At 39.6% G+C, this 17513-nt stretch overlaps 1 protein-coding gene and 1 long non-coding RNA gene across 3 annotated transcripts; both read left to right on the top strand.

Annotated features, from left to right (window-relative positions):
- Positions 1-221: 221 nt before the first annotated feature.
- On the top strand, positions 222-14326 carry LOC125308256 (cylicin-2-like). Of its 2 annotated transcripts, XM_048264634.1 has the most exons (16): positions 222-264; positions 1201-1296; positions 2647-2726; positions 2910-3011; positions 3098-3226; positions 3536-3652; positions 6559-6628; positions 7112-7230; positions 7630-7722; positions 8015-8137; positions 8466-8570; positions 8808-8913; positions 9277-9431; positions 13068-13115; positions 13560-13598; positions 13752-14326. In XM_048264634.1, the coding sequence occupies exons 3-16, from the start codon at positions 2661-2663 to the stop codon at positions 14187-14189; spliced, it is 1710 nt and encodes a 569-aa protein (XP_048120591.1). In that variant the 5' UTR covers positions 222-264; positions 1201-1296; positions 2647-2660; the 3' UTR covers positions 14190-14326. The 2 variants fall into 2 exon arrangements, with proteins under 2 accessions (XP_048120591.1, XP_048120592.1); XM_048264635.1 differs by lacking the exon at positions 8466-8570 and having other exon boundaries at positions 8808-8912; positions 9276-9431.
- On the top strand, positions 11208-12635 carry LOC125308258. The gene is made up of 2 exons (XR_007195859.1): positions 11208-11257; positions 12517-12635. It is a non-coding gene; the product is annotated as an uncharacterized LOC125308258 (long non-coding RNA).
- Positions 14327-17513: the final 3187 nt, after the last annotated feature.

Here is a 17513-nt window from a genome sequence, read left to right as displayed (position 1 = left end):
GTTTCTTATCATTAAAAAAGCTGAATCAGTGTAGGGCAAGGCAGTGTGTGACACTTAAGGTAATGGAATGTGGTATCTAAACATAGGTATTTGTGCATGCTCTTGCAAGCCCTCCCTTGACTATGCAGGGTTAAAAAAAGGTCTCTTTCTATCCTTATTTCACAGGCTTCATCTTCAAGTTCATCTTTATCATCTTCCTCTTCTTCATCATCATCATCATCCTCCTCATCATCTTCAAGTAGCTCCTCAGATAGCGAAAGTGAGGTAAGGCTGTTAAATATTAAACATGTTGACAAAATGGAGCATAGGTTTGGAGTTTTCTCTTCAGTTTGGTGCTGTGTTAAATTGAGCCCCATACAGCCGATTCTAAAGAGGAACCAAACACGTTCTCCACCCCTGTCAGTATAGCACAGCCCGTGGGTTCCCTTGGGTTTGGTGCAGTATGAGGCGAAATGCAGCCACATTTGTCTGTGCAAGACACACCTCGGGGGTGTGGAATCTGCGGCGTTTGATTAGTCCCCCTCCCTGTAGAAACTTCACACCCAGTCAGCATCCTTGCTGCACCACACCCCTGGTGGGGTGTTAACAAAGAGCCCAGTGCCAGGCTCACAGCACACTCCACAGAAAATGAGAGAGAGAGAGAGAGAGAGATATTTATTTATTTATTTCATTTGAATGGTGTTTCAATTTGTATGTGTGTAGCACTGTATACACCTTTGAATGTGTATGTGTGTGTGTGTGTGTGTGTGTGTGTGTGCATGAGTACACCTTTGTATGTTGATTTGTATATGTTTCAAGCACCTGTGGGTGTGTGTGTGTGTGTGTGTGTGTGCGCGTGTTGCTTATGTCCATGTGTAACGTGTGTGGTATGTTTGCAGGCACTGCCTTTGTGATGTGAGTGCTGTGTGTAATCTCGCATGTCTAAGTTCATTAACCTGCTTTCTCTCTCGTGCGTGCCTGGCCTGTGTGTAGAGAGGTATGTGGGCGTCGGATGACATAGTGAGCGAAAAGCAGCTTTTGGCTGACAAGCTTTCTCGTTTATGATCCACATTAACATTTCTTTGCTTTGTTGGTTTGTTTGTATTTGTTTGTGGCAGACAGGCAGCTAGCACAAATGAGCCACCGTTGCCTTGCTGCACTGCGATAAATTAAAGCCTGCTTTGTGCAATCTCCTAAGGCCTCACTCTTTCTTCATTTCAGGATGAAAAGGAGAAGAAGAAGAAGAAGAAGAAAAAAAGAAGAAGAAAGAGAAGTCAAAGAAAAAGACTGCAGGCAATGCTGCTTTATCTGAGTCAGGTGAGGGAGCTCATTACATGTTGTTGTTGCTGTCTTAAATCAATGTGTAGTAACATTGAGCCAGCCGCTCTCATTATAGGCTGGTCTTTGAATGTGTTCTACGGCGGGTTGTGGAATCACACAAATGGGAACCTGGGAGGTCTGTTTGTAATGTCACTCTTGTTTACCATTCATCCAATCCATTCTGGGACTTCTACGCTCTGATTGATTGGCTGCTAGCCGACCAACACATATATGTGCAACCATAACAGAACCCAGAGACTGGAAACCTCCACCAATGCCAATACCAAATGTGGAGGTGAATACTGAGCCCACTGATCACACAGATGGGTTTCTTCAGACTGACTGTTACAAAACAAATCAATTGAGTAATGTCTTTCAGTAGAGAATCAAGATCTGCCAGCCTGCAATCTTGTCTTAAATGGATTTACTAGTATCCAGTGTGACCACTCAGGATGAGCATATCACAGCTCATGTTATAATACATTATTTTTGTTCAAAAAATGTGAATGTGAATTGTAAATTAGCTATAGGGCATTTGCTATATAGTACAACTCAAATATGTAAATATGTATTCATTTTATGTAAATTTCCCCCCCCCTATCTGCCAGAATGAAGCGTGTCAGTTGACTGGGTGAACAAATGCATTCAGACATACCACACTGAGAGTAAAATATGTTCAATGCAGCATCACAAAGGCATTTGAAGTTCAAACAGTCTCTGTTTTCCATACCAGCTAGTCGGGAAATTTCATCAGGGTGCTGGAAAATTCCTGCTTCTTTAATTCACTGTAAATGATATGCTCATTTCAAGTGCTATGACAAAGAACATGGCTAACAACACTACTTTTTCAGTACAAAAAAGTATGCGAGGTTTGAAAAACAAACAACCTTTATCACATGACTAATGTCATGACTCAATTTTCATTTAGGGAGGTTCTTTCATATTGTTGAATGTGACACAAATCACTGATTCATTATCTTTCATATCCCTCTGGCATGAGGTCTTTGCTCCAGCCCTTTGAGAACATACTGGGAGGATAGGCGACATACTGTATATGATAAAAACTCTGTAAACATGACTGTAAAAACTGTAAACTTTTTTAAAATCCAGGAAGGCAATGGATTTATAGCAACAGCAGTGGAAAATGGAAGCCACATGCAAGAATAAAGAAATATGAAAGCAAACCAAATGAAACCAAATATTTTTTGGTCAAATACAATATCACACAAAATAAAGCCTTCTTCTATAGCCTCCTTCCTCTACCAGTAGTGGAAGATAAGATAGAAATGTTTTTATTTGTAAATTGTTTGTAGGTTTCTTATCTCTGTTGGTGCACTTTTCTTGCAGGACTTGTCACCGATATGGCTGTTCCCTTTACTGAAGGACAGGATGAGGAGCTGATGAAGTGTAAAGATGATAAGTTAGATGTAAGTTCCTCCCTCGACATTTTGAAGAGGAGCTTTGCTCCTCTGAAATATCAAAAGCGCACTTAAGATTCAATAAAATCCAAAATGAGCATGTGCAAAAGAACTTTGATCATCTTGGTTCTCCAGCTGTGATCCTCAGAATTGGGATATTGTAATTGGCTGATAAAAGTCTGTGTTTTGAAGGGATCTGGTTCATCATCGGAGAGTGAGGATGAGAAAAAGAAGAAGAAAGACAAAAAGAAAAAGAAGAAGAAAGACACATCTAAAAAGAAGAAAAAGAAGAAGGTAAAAAAAACTAACAAAAGTTTGGATGGTACATGTGTTTTTAACTATGGTCCGCGTTTGTCGCTCACACGTTTGCATTCCACCAGGATTCCAGCTCCAGCAGTTATTCCTCTGATAGTTCCACAGACAGTTCTAGTGAGGATGAGAAGAAAAAGAAAAAGAAGAAAAGAAAGAAGAAGAAGAAGAAGATGAAGAAGAAGAAGATGAAGAAGAAGGTGATGGCTATTTCTGATGTAGAACTTCAAAGATCATAATATTGTTTTACAATATTTTAACAAATATATATATATAAAAAAAAAAAAACCCATCCTAACAACTTAGTGATTTAACTAATTTGATATGTTTGCATTGTTTTGTTTCCCCAAATACATGTGACATACTAAGACTGATAATCATTTCCCCTTTGGCAGTGATAAAGCACACACGCTCCTGAAAACAGACAATCACCTATTTCAGAGCCAATATCAGAGAAGTGAAGCAACACAAGCCTGGGTCCTACATGAATTTTTTTTTCTGCCTTGCAGGATTCCAGCAGCTCATCTTCAGACAGCTCCAGTGAGGATAAGAAGAAGAAGAAGAAGAAGAAGAAGAAGAAGAAGAAGACAAAGGGTAAAAAGGACAAGAAAGATGAGAAGAATAAGGTAAATTTGTGAGACCAATTCCTTACACATACACTGTTTTGTCTTAGTTTGCATTTAATGAGAGAAGAGGGTGGACTTAGAACAAATTGTATAGAGAAACTTAAAAAAAGCAGATTACACCTTGAACTGTATCGGAACGTCACATATTACCAACTGTCCCGTATGTCCAACCTCTTACGTGTATGTGTCACTTAATATTCATTTCTATACAAACCAAGACGGCGGATTCCTAAAGAAACGCAAGCACCCACACCATTAGCACGTTTACAATATAAATAAAAATATGGCATTTGACTGGTAGTGGTGGAGATCGGTGTGGAGAGATCTGGGAGAGGGGTGGCATTTGTTGAAATGGATTGAAAATGTTGAAATAGAAGTTTTAGTTTATCAGTAAGTCTACATAGTGGGTGGTAAACTGAAAAACTGTTTAGATATACACAGTGGGCATATGTTACATGAAGCTATTCAATCATTAACTTCACTTTAGAACATATTCGACCACTCAACATAACCCAGTCAAGTCATCTTGGTCCTTTGAGTTCATTAATGCCAATGTGTTGTGGCATAACACACGTCAACACAATAAGATGACATGACTGGGTTTTATTGAATGTGCTAATCTTTTTTTAGAAGGAATATGCACCACTTCATCTCACAATAACCTAAGGAAGTATAGCATACCACAAATATCTAATTAAACTCTGTCTTTCCATCTCCATGACAGTCCATCTGAAAATAAGTCAGTGCATTAAGTTATTAAAATCAGATCATCCACAAATTTTTTAATACTTTTTCATCAGTTGTTTTTATTTTACAAAGACACTGTGCTATGTTTGCTCATGGTATTACACTTTGTTCTTTTTGGCATTTATAGCAACACTTGATATGGGTAACATCTTGTTTCTCTGTCTCTAGAAATCTTGTTTCTCTGTCTCTGACTACCACTGCCTTTCTCATTTAATCAAGGCACACTTGCCACATGATATTTTAACACTGTAACCCCGAAAGCCAACACACTTAATCTGAACTAAAGCTTTATGTACTGTAGTCGTTCTCTGCAGTTGGTGTAACAAAGGCAGCCAAGTCCTTGGCAACTCTGTTCCAGCCCGTTTTGCTCACACCTACGCGTGTACTACTGAACAATGCACTGTGACTGACAGCCACTGTCCCTTGTTGTCAATGTCGCTGTGAAGACAGGCCCACACAGACGTTTCGACATTGTTATTGCAGTTCGGACCACCTCAATCCACTAAGACTGCAGCACCTATTTGGGAAATTTGGGCCTAGAAATTCAGATATTATGTTTGATGGGCCTGACAACTTAGTCAATTGAATTTAAAGTGGAAATAAAGCAGTCAAATAAAACAGATGTCTATAGCACTAGTTAAATATTTAAATATACCATAAATACAAATAAAGTCAGAAATATGACCCGTTATTCAGAATAAAGCACAAACAAGTTAATTAATTTCAGCTGTGCGCCGCCATCTTTGTTTTCAGAAAATAAATTAGTGCCCCCCACAGAGCCTGACTATGGAGGAGAAATAGATGATCGAGAGAGAGGTGTATCTGAGCGCACAGAAAACAAGCGGTGGTGCTTATGTGGGGGTTGTGTGTCCCTATGTTCACTGACATGGCACGCATGGAGAGTGTCTGCTGCCAGGAAATTAACCTGGGACATCTCATCCAAAATAACAGATATATCACGTCCAATCCTACATGCCAAATGCTGTCATTAGAGCGAGACGTTGGAGGTCGCAATGCGGTCGCTGGACACGCCACTGTGTACGCAACACTGGAACGCCCAATAAACTGCAGTTAACCAACTAACACTCTTGATAGGTTGTGCGGAGGCGGTAGGATAGGGGACTACACTGATCACCTGAGACTACACTAATTTTTACACCCATACTCAGTTGTTCTGCAATGTATTATCATGGTAGAAGCTGCGATACAGTACTAGCATAGCTTAACATAACAAGCACATACTGTAACTAGCATAGCATGAACCCTAAAATATATGGTTGCTACAAGCGGCACATCTGTGCATTTATTTACTTAAAGTGAACAGCTTGTTATTTTATGTCAGCTTACATAAACAAATAAAAACTCAGACATAGGCTAGTGTACCCACAACAGGTTCTCACCAGGTTTGCAAGTCTCTGCAAATAGTTTCCACTACTTCTTGAGTGAAACAAATGCAATCATCGATACTACTCAATCACAAAAAGAAACCTCTTACTCACCAGGGTTGCACTCACACATGAGAAGTTCGCTCCCCTGAGTTTATTCACCAATTCATCAACGATACAACTGCATTTTCAGGTCGCGGTAATCCACAAGTTGTGCGAGAACATCCAAACACATTATTGCAACTGAAGTTAAATCTAATTAAGTACTGTCTCTGATAGGCCTACCGGCTACATTACAGCGGCCCTTGTTCTTGTACAAACACAAAAACAAACATCAACAGAATTTTCAGAACAGAAACTGACAGAACAGAAACTGAAAAACTTTCGGGTTTAATGAAAATCCATGTATCTTCAAAAATGAAAAAGCAACCAAAAAATGGTCACAGTTCTCACTGCTTCATTTCCACTTTAAAATTTAAGCAGATGCGCTGATACTTTATAATGGCAAAAAGAAAAGAACTCATAATTCTGGAACTCAGTTGTACTTGTACTACTCCACAGCAGGAGTCTCAGAGCCATCAAAACGAGGCCAGGGCTTTGACTTTTGAAATAATGACCTTTCATCCTCGCTGGTATTACAGTTGTCACGGACTGGATTGTGTTGATAAATCTGGATTTTTATATCTAAGATGGTAATAAACCCCCCTTTTGAGGTCTGCAGTCTGGAATATGACAGAACTTTACACTGGAGTTTTCTGTGTTATTTTCAAACAGACTCAGGAGACCGAGGAGGGCGAGGAGAAAATCGAAGAGGACAGTGTGATTGGTGTTTCCTCCACTGCGGGTGAGTCTTTTAATAGGTGCTCATATTTTACCAAAGGCCGGTCCAGTAAATTTGGCTTGTCAGCAGAGACAAGGTTATGATATAAGAAAAGGCAGTCGCCCATAACTGAATGCGTGTGACAAAAAAGGAACCATGACCCTAAATCACTTGGATGTCTCAGTGGGCATTCTAAAAGCACTGTGTGCATCATTTACCATACCTTTGACTGGAGTGTATTATGGAGTTATCTCTAGATGCAGTAATCACTAGATGCTTTTGTCTGGATAGTAGCCAAAACTGGATATCCGAGTTTGCAAGCCTGTGAGATTTGTTTTTTTAAAAAGTTGCAATATTTGAGTGATGGGAGATCCAAAACATGTTTCTCCATCATTTTCCTGTATGTTCCTTTATGCATTTAATGCTGATGTCAACTAGTACCATACTGAGCTTCAGTCTTGAGCATGTTGCTAGTACTGTATTCACTCTTTCTAACCCTGTGAACAGACTTCCCATCTGGATTCTCCTGTGTGAAGGAGGACGATGACGGACACATGAGTGATGATGAAGGAGAGGGACCGGAGGGGGAGAAAAAGGAAAAGAAAAAGGAGAAGAAAAAGAAAAAGGTCACTGATGTCAAATCTTGTGATTTATAGTTTTTTGAACTCAGAATGTGTCAGCTTCGACTCGGTTTTGCAGTTTACCCTGCATCTTGTCAAGTTTAGGAGAAGTCCTCCGCTAGCCAGACTGACAGGTAGACAGACAGACACCTCGGGTTGCCCGCTGGCAAAGAAACTGGGAACATGAGTTACATTTGTGTAAAAGCCTGACATTTTATTTCGTTGCCATTTGCCCATGTCACTGAAAAATTAATAACAATGGCTTCTAGGGAGGCCTTGACCGACGTCACTCCAGACAGTTGTTGAAAATGTAAACAAGACATTCAAGCATTTGTTTTCCTAATTGTCTCCTGTGTAATATGTGTGTAGATGTAATTGTACTGTCTTTGGTTTCTTCTTTCACAGGATTCTGGATCTTCCTCCTCTTCCTCTGACAGCTCCTCTTCATCTTCATCAGACAGCGAGGATGACAAAAAGGAAAAGAAGAAAAAGAAAAAAGTAGGACTTTACAAAATAATTCAGTGTTACTTTCAAATGCAGAAGTTAGCTTGCTGTTGTAAAAAGTCTACTTATTGAGTTCATTTCTATTCATCTACTGTCTTGAATTACGTTTTTAATGTTTTCAAATGTGATTGATATTCTCTACCCTACTACAATAACTTCTGATGTGAAGAGCTTCTAAAGAAAATGCTTTGGTGCGTCTGTGTGTGTGTGTGTGTGTGTGTGTGTGTGTGTGTGTGTGTGTGTGTGTGTGTGTGTGTGTGTGTGTGTATGTGTGTTTGCTCCTAAGGATTCCAGATCCTCTTCCTCATCAGACAGCTCATCTTCTTCAGACAGCGATGACGACAAAAAGAAGAAAAACAAGAAGAAAGACAAGAAAACAAAGAAGAAGAAGAAGAAGAAGAAGAAGAAGGTAATTTATTACACTCGATTGAATGAAAACTACTTTGAGATAACTAAATCTCACAGCAGGTGAAATTTTACATTTGTATCCATTCATTTTACTGACACTTCTGTCCAAAGTGACTTACAATGACAAATATATATATATATATATACATATAATTTTGTATGGTTATGCTGATATGCAGTTTATAAAAAACAAAACAAAAACAGATGCTCATTTGCTGACACTGTTTCTTGTTGTTGTTGGAGCAAAGTTGGATGAGAGAAACTGTATTCATCAATTAACTCATTCATCAGTGTACAAGTGTACATCAAATTCCATTGTGATTCCAAAGGGGTCAGGTTCCTCCTCGTCTTCATCGGACAGTGATGATGACAAGAAAAAGAAGAAGAAGAAGAAGAAGAAGAAGAAGAAGAAGAAAAATAATAAGAAGAAGAAGGTGAAGAAGGCAATATAAAGATGTGTATATGACGAACCACGCCAACCCAAACTGATGTTTACTTTCTCAAGTTTTGTGTTCAGAGTGTATGTGTGTGTGTGTGTGTGTGTGTGGATGGTTGGAAGGGAAACATATAAATGATATTCCCTCTTGCATAACGCCTGACAGAAGTAACATCTCTCTCTCTCTCTTTCTCTCTCTCTCTCTTCTCTGTGTGTCTGCATGTGTTTGCCTCAGGGTTGCAGCTCCTCATCTTCAGACAGTGATGATGACAAGAACAAGAAGAAGAAGAAAGACAAGAAGAAAAAGAAGAAGAAGGACAAGAAAAAGAAAGATAAAAAAGTAAATGCAGCATTAGATCACCAGTACTCTATGAAAGCTGGGCCTGTCTGCTATAGAAAAACAAATCAATGTCCATATGATGTATGATTTTGCTTCTGTGGCATCACATAATTCCCATTCGAACTCTCACAGTTTGATGGACGAACATGTTTACACAATCCTGCATGTAGGCCCACCAATATAGACCACAAGTCATTTTCTGACCAAAATGAACTAGTCGATTATTTGTAGAAGGTAAAGAAATGGAAAAAAGTGTGTGTATCTGTATCTGTGTGTGTGTGTGTGTGTGTGTGTGTGTGTGTGTGTGTGTGTGTGTGTGTGTGTGTGTGTGTGTGTGTGTGTGTGTTTGTGTGTGTGTGTTAGGATTCCTCCAGTTCCTCGTCATCTTCAGACAGCTCCTCATCCTCTTCAGACAGTGAGGATGACAAGAAGAAAAAGAAGAAAAAGAAAGACAAGAAAAAGAAAGACAAGAAAAAGAAAGACAAGAAAAAGAAAGACAAGAAAAAGAAAGACAAGAAGGTTTGTGATACATTTTGTACCTTATAAAAAACAAATGTTAACTACAGGAAGCAAAATCAGACAAAAATGTAAAAGTTGTCAATAAGTTAACTAATTTAAATTATGCAGTTAAACAGTTCCCTAACAAATCATATGTATTATAATAATTTATTACACGGCTCTTCACAAGGCAAGTAGAACGCTCCATTGACTTGAATAGGATTTCCCAAAGTTCTAGCGGTCATTATTTCTTGGGAAATGACCTCTGAAAAAAATAATGACCGCTGTCAATGGCAACGGAGTTTGTGCTTCTAATTCAGGTATTTCATATCCCTATGCAAGGACTGGAACTTCATTCAAAAGTGAAAGCAGACGGTTGATCAGCTGTGTTCTAAAGAATGTTTAATTCAAGTTCAGAGTGTTGTTGCGAACTATTTCAGCAAATGCCACGATGAACAGTAACAAATAGGCTAGGCTATGTAGACTAAATTCATATTGTGGGGAGTTTATTATTTCGTTTTGGCAAGTGGCCGTGTAATAAGCGGGATAATGTATAGAACGCCGGTCATTATTGGGAAAATAAGTCCCTTCAGGGCAGAACAAGACCCTGCCGGGACTTATTTTCTCAATAATGACCGGCGTTCTATACATTATCCCTTACATAATAGTAATAGAATATTTGTTTAAATAGAAACACCTTTTGGCCCTATTTTGACAAATTAAAACGCATGGTCTGAAGAACATGACTTAAAAGCCATGGCATGTTGCTTTTATGATGACGAGTGAATGCATCTCTGCAGAAAAAATCTGCCCCATTCTTGTCAATCTAGGCAACAGCAGGGTTCCACCAAAGCGTACTTTGCCAGGACTCGTTGCTGGGCTGAACATAAGCTAGATTTTTTTGATAATGTGCTCTCGAAATAAATGTGCCTTTTACTATAGACCAGGTTTTTCTTTGTCAGTGACGTGACGTGCGATCAATTCACCTTACCAAGGCACAGACTGATTTGCTTATTAGACAACATGCACGGCACAGCAGACAAATAGATTATATCTGCGATGGTCACAAACCAGCAGAGACACGTTGCGTCCCACCCAAACATAACACAAGCCCCTTTGTGTTTAATTGAATACAGGATAAGAAACCACAAACTGCATCCTCCAAAATTATCATACAGCTGAATCGCTGTTCGCCACCTAAACCCCAACTTTTTCAACCTAAACAAAACACACTGACAATCATGAAGGGGGGATTGGCCTCTATGTGAGACTAACAGTAACCTCCTGTGCTCCATTGAAAATAAATCCACTTGATTATGTCTGAGTCTTCCCTTCGAGACTGCTGAAATGTACTGTACATGAAAAGGTTACCTTCTCCAGTGCAGCAGATGGCATTTCACAGATGTACTCCATTTATAGATATTTTAGGTTCCATTTTGCCATCAGGTGATTGACACAGATTGCCATCTGGTACAGAGTTGTCTTGTCATCTCTTGCCTCAAATCATATTGGCTTATTAAATTATGATGAAATAAACCAGTATATCTCCTTGACACACAGATGTATATATAGTGTAAGGACAAACAATGATACAGACACAGATAGGCATGCAGACGTAGACACAGACACACACACACACACACACACACACACACACACACACACTTCACTGGGATCCCACTTCTGCTAAAGCCTCTGTCTGTGACTTGCTTCTGCCTTCTCAGGATTCCAGTTCCTCCTCCTCTTCTTCCGATTGCTCCTCGTCTTCCTCCTCCGACAATGACTGCGATAAGAAGAAGAAAAAGAAGAAGAAAGACAAAAAGAAGAAGAAGAAGAAGGTGAAAAAGGTTGGCATGACTAAGTGTCTCTCATGTGTCTCTAAAAGATAAAACTTCCTTTGATAGTGCAAAGCTCTATAGCCGTTTTTTAGGAGAGAAAATGAGTAAAATGGGAGGAAATGTGTAGATAGTCTGTTATTGCTGTGGGTAGAAGGGGATGTTTAACAGTGTCATTCAGAAAAGCTGTTTAAACATTAAGGTAGGTAATCTTTACCCCCTTTTCTCTTGGTTATGAACCAAGAAGAACACACACACACACACACACATACACACGCACACACATACACATCCTCTGCTTCCCACCCTATCAAGTAATATGCACCTAAATTACTCTAGTCTTGATTGTTCTCCCCACTGCCTCTCGTAAAGCCTGCACCACAAATATGCATGCACCTCACAGTGGATTGAGAGTTTAAATCATGTAGTCCAGTGAAGTTCGCTGAAGTGGGAATTTATTTTCAAGGATTACCACATATTATTCATTCCCTGGCATTCAGCTCAAATTAGATTGACACCTATCTTGTCTAGTGTTCAGTGTCCAGTTTTAGTGGTCTCTTTAGGATTGGAATATGAAATGACTATGATATAAAATGACATGGTTGATGGATAATGATTAATTATTATCATCATCATTATTGTTATTATTTACTTTGGCCCTGAAGGGTATTTCAGGTCATATGTGTATTTGCTATGGAGACTGCGATCCTATCAGAAACATATATACATTCTCTGCACTTGAGTAATACAGTAACACACAATGACAATTAACACAATAGCAATACAGGCAATATTTTATGTATGGGTGTGTTTGTCAAAGTCAAAGTATCTTTATTTATTTGAGAAATTTGTTTTGGACACAGGGAACGAGCTGCAAGAGCTACCACAGAGACACACAACAAGCACAGGGTTAAAAACAATTAAAAGGCAAATGTCCAGTAAAACTCAAAGAGCTGTGCAAATTGCAAAATGACAATTTTCTATACTCCCTTTAAAAAGCCATCTTTTCTACATTCTTCTGTTCTCCAATACATACCTTACAAGCACTCGTCCCTACTTCCATAAGCATCCATGCATTCAGTCATACATAAACATTAATTTAACCATTCATAAATCTCCATACATTCAGTTATACATATGCATTCATTCATCCATACATAACCATACATACATTCAGTCACAGATATATACATTAATTAAATTCATGGTCTGTATGTGTGTGAAAATCATGTATGTGTGTGTGTGTGTGTGTGTGTGTGTGTCTGTTGTAGGACTCCTCCTCTTCCTCCTCCTCTTCGTCTAGCTCATCTTCCTCTGATAGTGATGACAGGAAGAAAAAGAAGAAAGACAAGAAGAAAAAGAAAGATAAGAAGAAAGACAAAAAGAAAAAGAAAGATAAGAAGAAAGACAAAAAGAAAAACAAGAAGAAAGACAAGAAAAAGAAAGACAAGAAGGTATTTCTGGAAAGAGCAATCAAAGTCAGATAAAAGACCATACATGTGTATACAGATCATATACGTTACGCATTTCCAGTGTTCTGAATACAAAAAGCTTAATGTTGATGTTGATGTTGGTGACACATAGCATGCGACTTGACATTCTGCAATGTCATTTCGGCCCAGTCTACCCGTCACAGACAACACCATGATCAAATGTCTGTGTAAAGGTTATCTGCACAAGGGTAGTGGCTGACATTTCTTTGGGCAGAGACCATTGAAATTTCATGTTCTACAATGCTGTCACTTGCATCCGAGATAATGAGCAGATCTTCTCACTTTTATGCTCTCTCAATGGCTATTATCTGTCCTTCACTCACTTCCAGGACTCTGACAGTGGAGAGGATAAAAAGCAGAAGGACAAGGATAAGAAGGTAAGCGGTTACTAATAGGCTTATGACACTCATAAAATTAGACTAATTAAACTGCCCTGTCACAATTTTCTTTTTTTCTTCACTAGTGTATAATTGTCTTTGTCAATTTTTAAGTGTTTAATTTACTGTAAGAGAAAGAGTAGGCCTATCTATGGATTACATTAATCATCCAAAATGCAATATTAATTTGGTACTTTCAGGGTTGGTGATGAATTATACGTGAGATGAAGGAAAATAGCTACTGTCATCTGAGGCTTAGGCATTTCAAAATGCCCTTTTTGGTTATGCGAGACATTAAAAGCTTTAGTTGGGTTATCATATTGATCGTGTTATATCTACCATGACAGGTCATTCGCCATTCTTTCTCGGCACTGTGAGGAAGACAGGAAAAGTGAACATTGATCGCAAAGTAACATTTCTCCTCTTCCTTTTTTTCTTCCTCAGGACTCCTCCTCCTCCTCTTCATCAGGGAGTGACAAGGAGGTAACGATTTGCGATTCACCCCTGATTTGATTTCTATTCCATTTCCTTCTGTTGTCTAGAGGTCAGAGTTGATTTTTCTTTTGCTGCTTTTTTGATGTTTTGTGTGTGTGTGTGTGTGTGTTCGTGTGTACGTGTGTGTGTGTGTCATCACAGAACAAGCCCAAGAAACCCGAGCAGGGAGGAGAAGGAGATGGCGGGCAGTCGAGGGAGGACTGCAGCCCTGGAGGACTGCACGGGCTAGACAAGTTCGAACCCCCCAAAGGGCCATCCACTTACAAGTTCGACGATGACTATAAATTCAAGAGCCATCTGGAGCCAAAAGCCAAGCCGACCTCGCTGTCTATCTCCTCCCAGCTCGCTGTCACAGACAACAGCCTCAGGCCCACGTCCCGCTATGAGAGCTCCACCTCCGCCTCGCTCCGGTCCCCGAGGAGCCCCACAGCGAGGCCTGTTAGTGCCATGGAGTCCCTCATGGGGGACCCTGGCAGGGCTGGAGGGGCATCTGGTGTGTCTGGGACCAGGTCCTCTCTGGTCAGGTCCAGCGACATACTGCGTGGGCCGAGACCATATGAGCCAGCAGGGGGAAAATAAAAGAGGAGGATAGCGGCAGCGGCTCAGAGTGTCTCTGACCGCCAGTAGCCTGCTCAGTGGCAGTCTGGGAAGATGGAAATAAAAAATCCCGCTGTCACATTTGAGATGGCAGAGATGAAATGGCGGCGGTCAATTTTTCTGTGTGTCTGTGTGCTCATTGCAAATGATCTAATCCAGTGGTTTTCAAAGTGGGGGCCACGGGGGAGTGCCAGGGGGGGCTCAGCAAGTTGGAAGGAAACATAAAAGCAAAAAAATACATTAAATAAATAAAAATAATTTGGAAAATTTCAAATATACCTATTACTATGAGGGTTGTTATACAATGCCATTATAATAATGTGAGGCATATCTGAACATTATATTTCCCATGATAATGACTGGGAATAATAGTAGAGTGATAGCTCTCATATAGCAGAAAGCCCCAAATACAATTTTTACACACTGTATGCTCCATCACAAAGTGCTTGTGGCTAAAATAATTATTAGGATTAGCTTAATGTATTTTTACATTTGCCGTAGTATTGTCGATGGGTTTAATAACACATCAAGGGGGTCCTTGGCCAGAACCTAGTGGTATTTGGGGGGCCTTGTCATGGAAAAGTTTGGGAACCCCTGATCTAATCCACCCTGCCTTTTAACGGTTGAGGGTAAATCACAGCATTTTTATGTTAATGGAGTTTTTGTAATTGGTTGCATGGCAAAGATGATTATTAAAGAATCCCTTTCAAGAATCGAGGATGTGTCTCAGATAATGTTGTTTGGGGTGTTGGAAAACAAACACATGATGATGTCTGAGTATTTTTGCATAGAAACAATCAGATCACAGAGTTTATATCTTGATGAATAACTAATAATCAGTCACTATACATAGGGTACAGTATATTAGCCTGACGTAGTCATACTCAATTCTAGTCAGAATATGAGTCTGATACTGCTCCATAGTATCTACCCTAGCAACCTTCTCGGTTACCCTATCAACAACCTAGCAACCACCTTGATATTGTCAACCAACATGACTACCCTAGCAATCATCTCAATTACCCTAGCAACCATCAACTTCACATGCAACCACCATATCTACCCTAGCAACCTTATCAGTTACCCTATTAACAACCTAGCAACCACCACTAAAATGCCAATCTAGCAACCACCATAGCAACCAACATAATTACCCTAGAAACCTGCATAGCAACCACCATATATACCATAACAACACTATAGCAACCTTCTCAGTTACCCTTGCAATAACCTAACAACCGCTATGTTTAGCAAAATACCTGTAGAAAGCCTCATATGTCTCTGCTGGTGTAAAGGTCATTGATAATGAGTAGATTGCTGTCAATTGTCCTCTATACCGATTCTTTCACACAAACTCACGTCACAGACCTACGTCACACACCACTTGGAGGTACAAACAATCAGTTTTGGTTGATTTGACCATCAGTTAACTTCGAAACAGGTATTTTACTTTGGATAGACAATAGCAATCATAGGAGTGATTAACGTCAAAAAATCTAGACTGGAGAAACTCAACATTTGACACCTCCACCTGTTTAGTGTTTTAAAGACGTCAAATAGTCCGCTATAGTTACCAAATTCATAGCCAAAGAGCCAGAAGGAAAGACACATGGATGGCTATAAAAGCTTCATTATACAACTAAACACGACAAATAACCCTTGAGCCAGCTCCTTACTATGTGATCTCAATGGCAATGCAGCGTTTGTTTGCACCTCCAAAAATATGGCGTACCTGGTTACCTCGCAAAAACGCCCACAAATACCTGTATGTTTGTGTGAAAGATATAACCACCCGCTGCAGTAGACCATAGGATGAGAGAATGTGTTCCACAACACAGCTGAAAATGGGAGCAAGGACTGAGGTGTCAAGGCCAGCATGCTTCAGCCCCTTCAGGAAGTGGACAAACAAGGCCTTGTTTACATGCTGGCTGTCTTGTTGTTTGTAGCAGGACACCACTTTAACAGCTCCTTTGTGTAGGTGTTCTTTTGGAGTTATATAATGAAATGAAATGCAACCTCTACATCAGGATATCAGGAGCAAGGATCTGTGAAAACATAAGTAGGCTAGATGGGAGAAATTTAAGATATGTTTAGAAAAGATTGCAGGACCATCCCTAAATAAAATATCAGGACACCTTTACAGATAATATACAGATAATGTATATTGGTGAGACAAGGGTAAAACTGTTGTAGGTAAATATTCAAATACTACAATAGGCATACTATAAAATACAACTCTACAACTTCAGGTCTCAACACTGTAGTTTTGGAGGAATATCTGTAGTTCATATTCAGGAAAAACTGTATTTTGGACATTAAAAGCTGCATTGCACTACGTAGTACACTGCAGGAATGCAATATTTTGGATTGAATGCAATATTTTGGAATGAATGGAATAGGCTATGTTGTATTGCTATATATTTCAGAAAAACGGTAGGATATAACAGTTTATCCCATGAATTACCCAGACTCAAAGAACAGCTGATAATGTGAGACTGACAAGACTAGACAATTTAATGTCAAACAACATCACCTAATATGTTTAGCAGGATTATAGCACAATCATACTCATTTCGATAATTTAACCATAACGTGTCAACAATGATTTATTTACCTAATCACGTATTTGTCTACGACTTTTACTTACAAGCCTTTGAATTGTACTGAGAAATTGCACTAAATTCGCACGATTCTAGGCTTTGTACACCATGAAGGAGTGTTGGTCAGATAAGTAGGCCTATATTTTGTTCCAAACAACAAAAAACAACACAATTATTAGGCTATTTACAAAATTGACGTCGCTAACTTTCTCCATGGCTCGCTCTATGCAGCGTTTCCGCTTTCTTGTGGTTGCGTGTGTCACGTGATAGATTCTGGGATCCTAATGTGTTTCGTATCGAAGTATCAACCATGCGAATAGATGATATCAGCCTTCTAAACCTGCTTGAAGGTGTAGATGGCCCCTTCTAACCCATAACTATGGGGCTGATTACGAGTGATAACGCCCATTCAATCTAGTGATAACGTTCGAAGCGGGTGACAGACCCCATGGTACTGCGATGCGAGTGATCATAATAACATAACGTGATATAGTCCTTGATAACCAGGCTATGAACTCATAAACAACAGCATTTTGTCACCGTTTGTCATTCACCGTGCTGTGAATACAGCATTAAGATGCTAGGGAGCTTGAGATTCAGACAACCTGCATGGTTGTGTTCATCCTGTCAGAAAATAGCAATTTGATCAGGTGATCATGCATCATCAGCGCAAGCTTGGTTTGAAACTGGTTTCTGGGGATGGGGT

This window comes from Alosa alosa, chromosome 15 (genome assembly GCF_017589495.1).
Source record: "Alosa alosa isolate M-15738 ecotype Scorff River chromosome 15, AALO_Geno_1.1, whole genome shotgun sequence".
Taxonomy (NCBI): Eukaryota; Metazoa; Chordata; class Actinopteri; order Clupeiformes; family Clupeidae; genus Alosa; species Alosa alosa.
The sequence above is the reverse complement of the archived record's forward strand: the minus strand, read 5'-3'. Positions and strand labels throughout refer to the sequence as shown.

Excerpts from the sequence above, each read along its gene's own strand:
- LOC125308256 (XM_048264634.1), top strand. The coding sequence starts at position 2,661 with ATGGCTGTTCCCTTTACTGAAGGACAGGATGAGGAGCTGATGAAGTGT. Across the intron at positions 7,723-8,014 it reads AAAAGAAGAAAAAGAAAAAA|GATTCCAGATCCTCTTCCTC; the intron begins GTAGGACTTTAC and ends TTTGCTCCTAAG. Across the intron at positions 8,138-8,465 it reads AGAAGAAGAAGAAGAAGAAG|GGGTCAGGTTCCTCCTCGTC; the intron begins GTAATTTATTAC and ends GTGATTCCAAAG.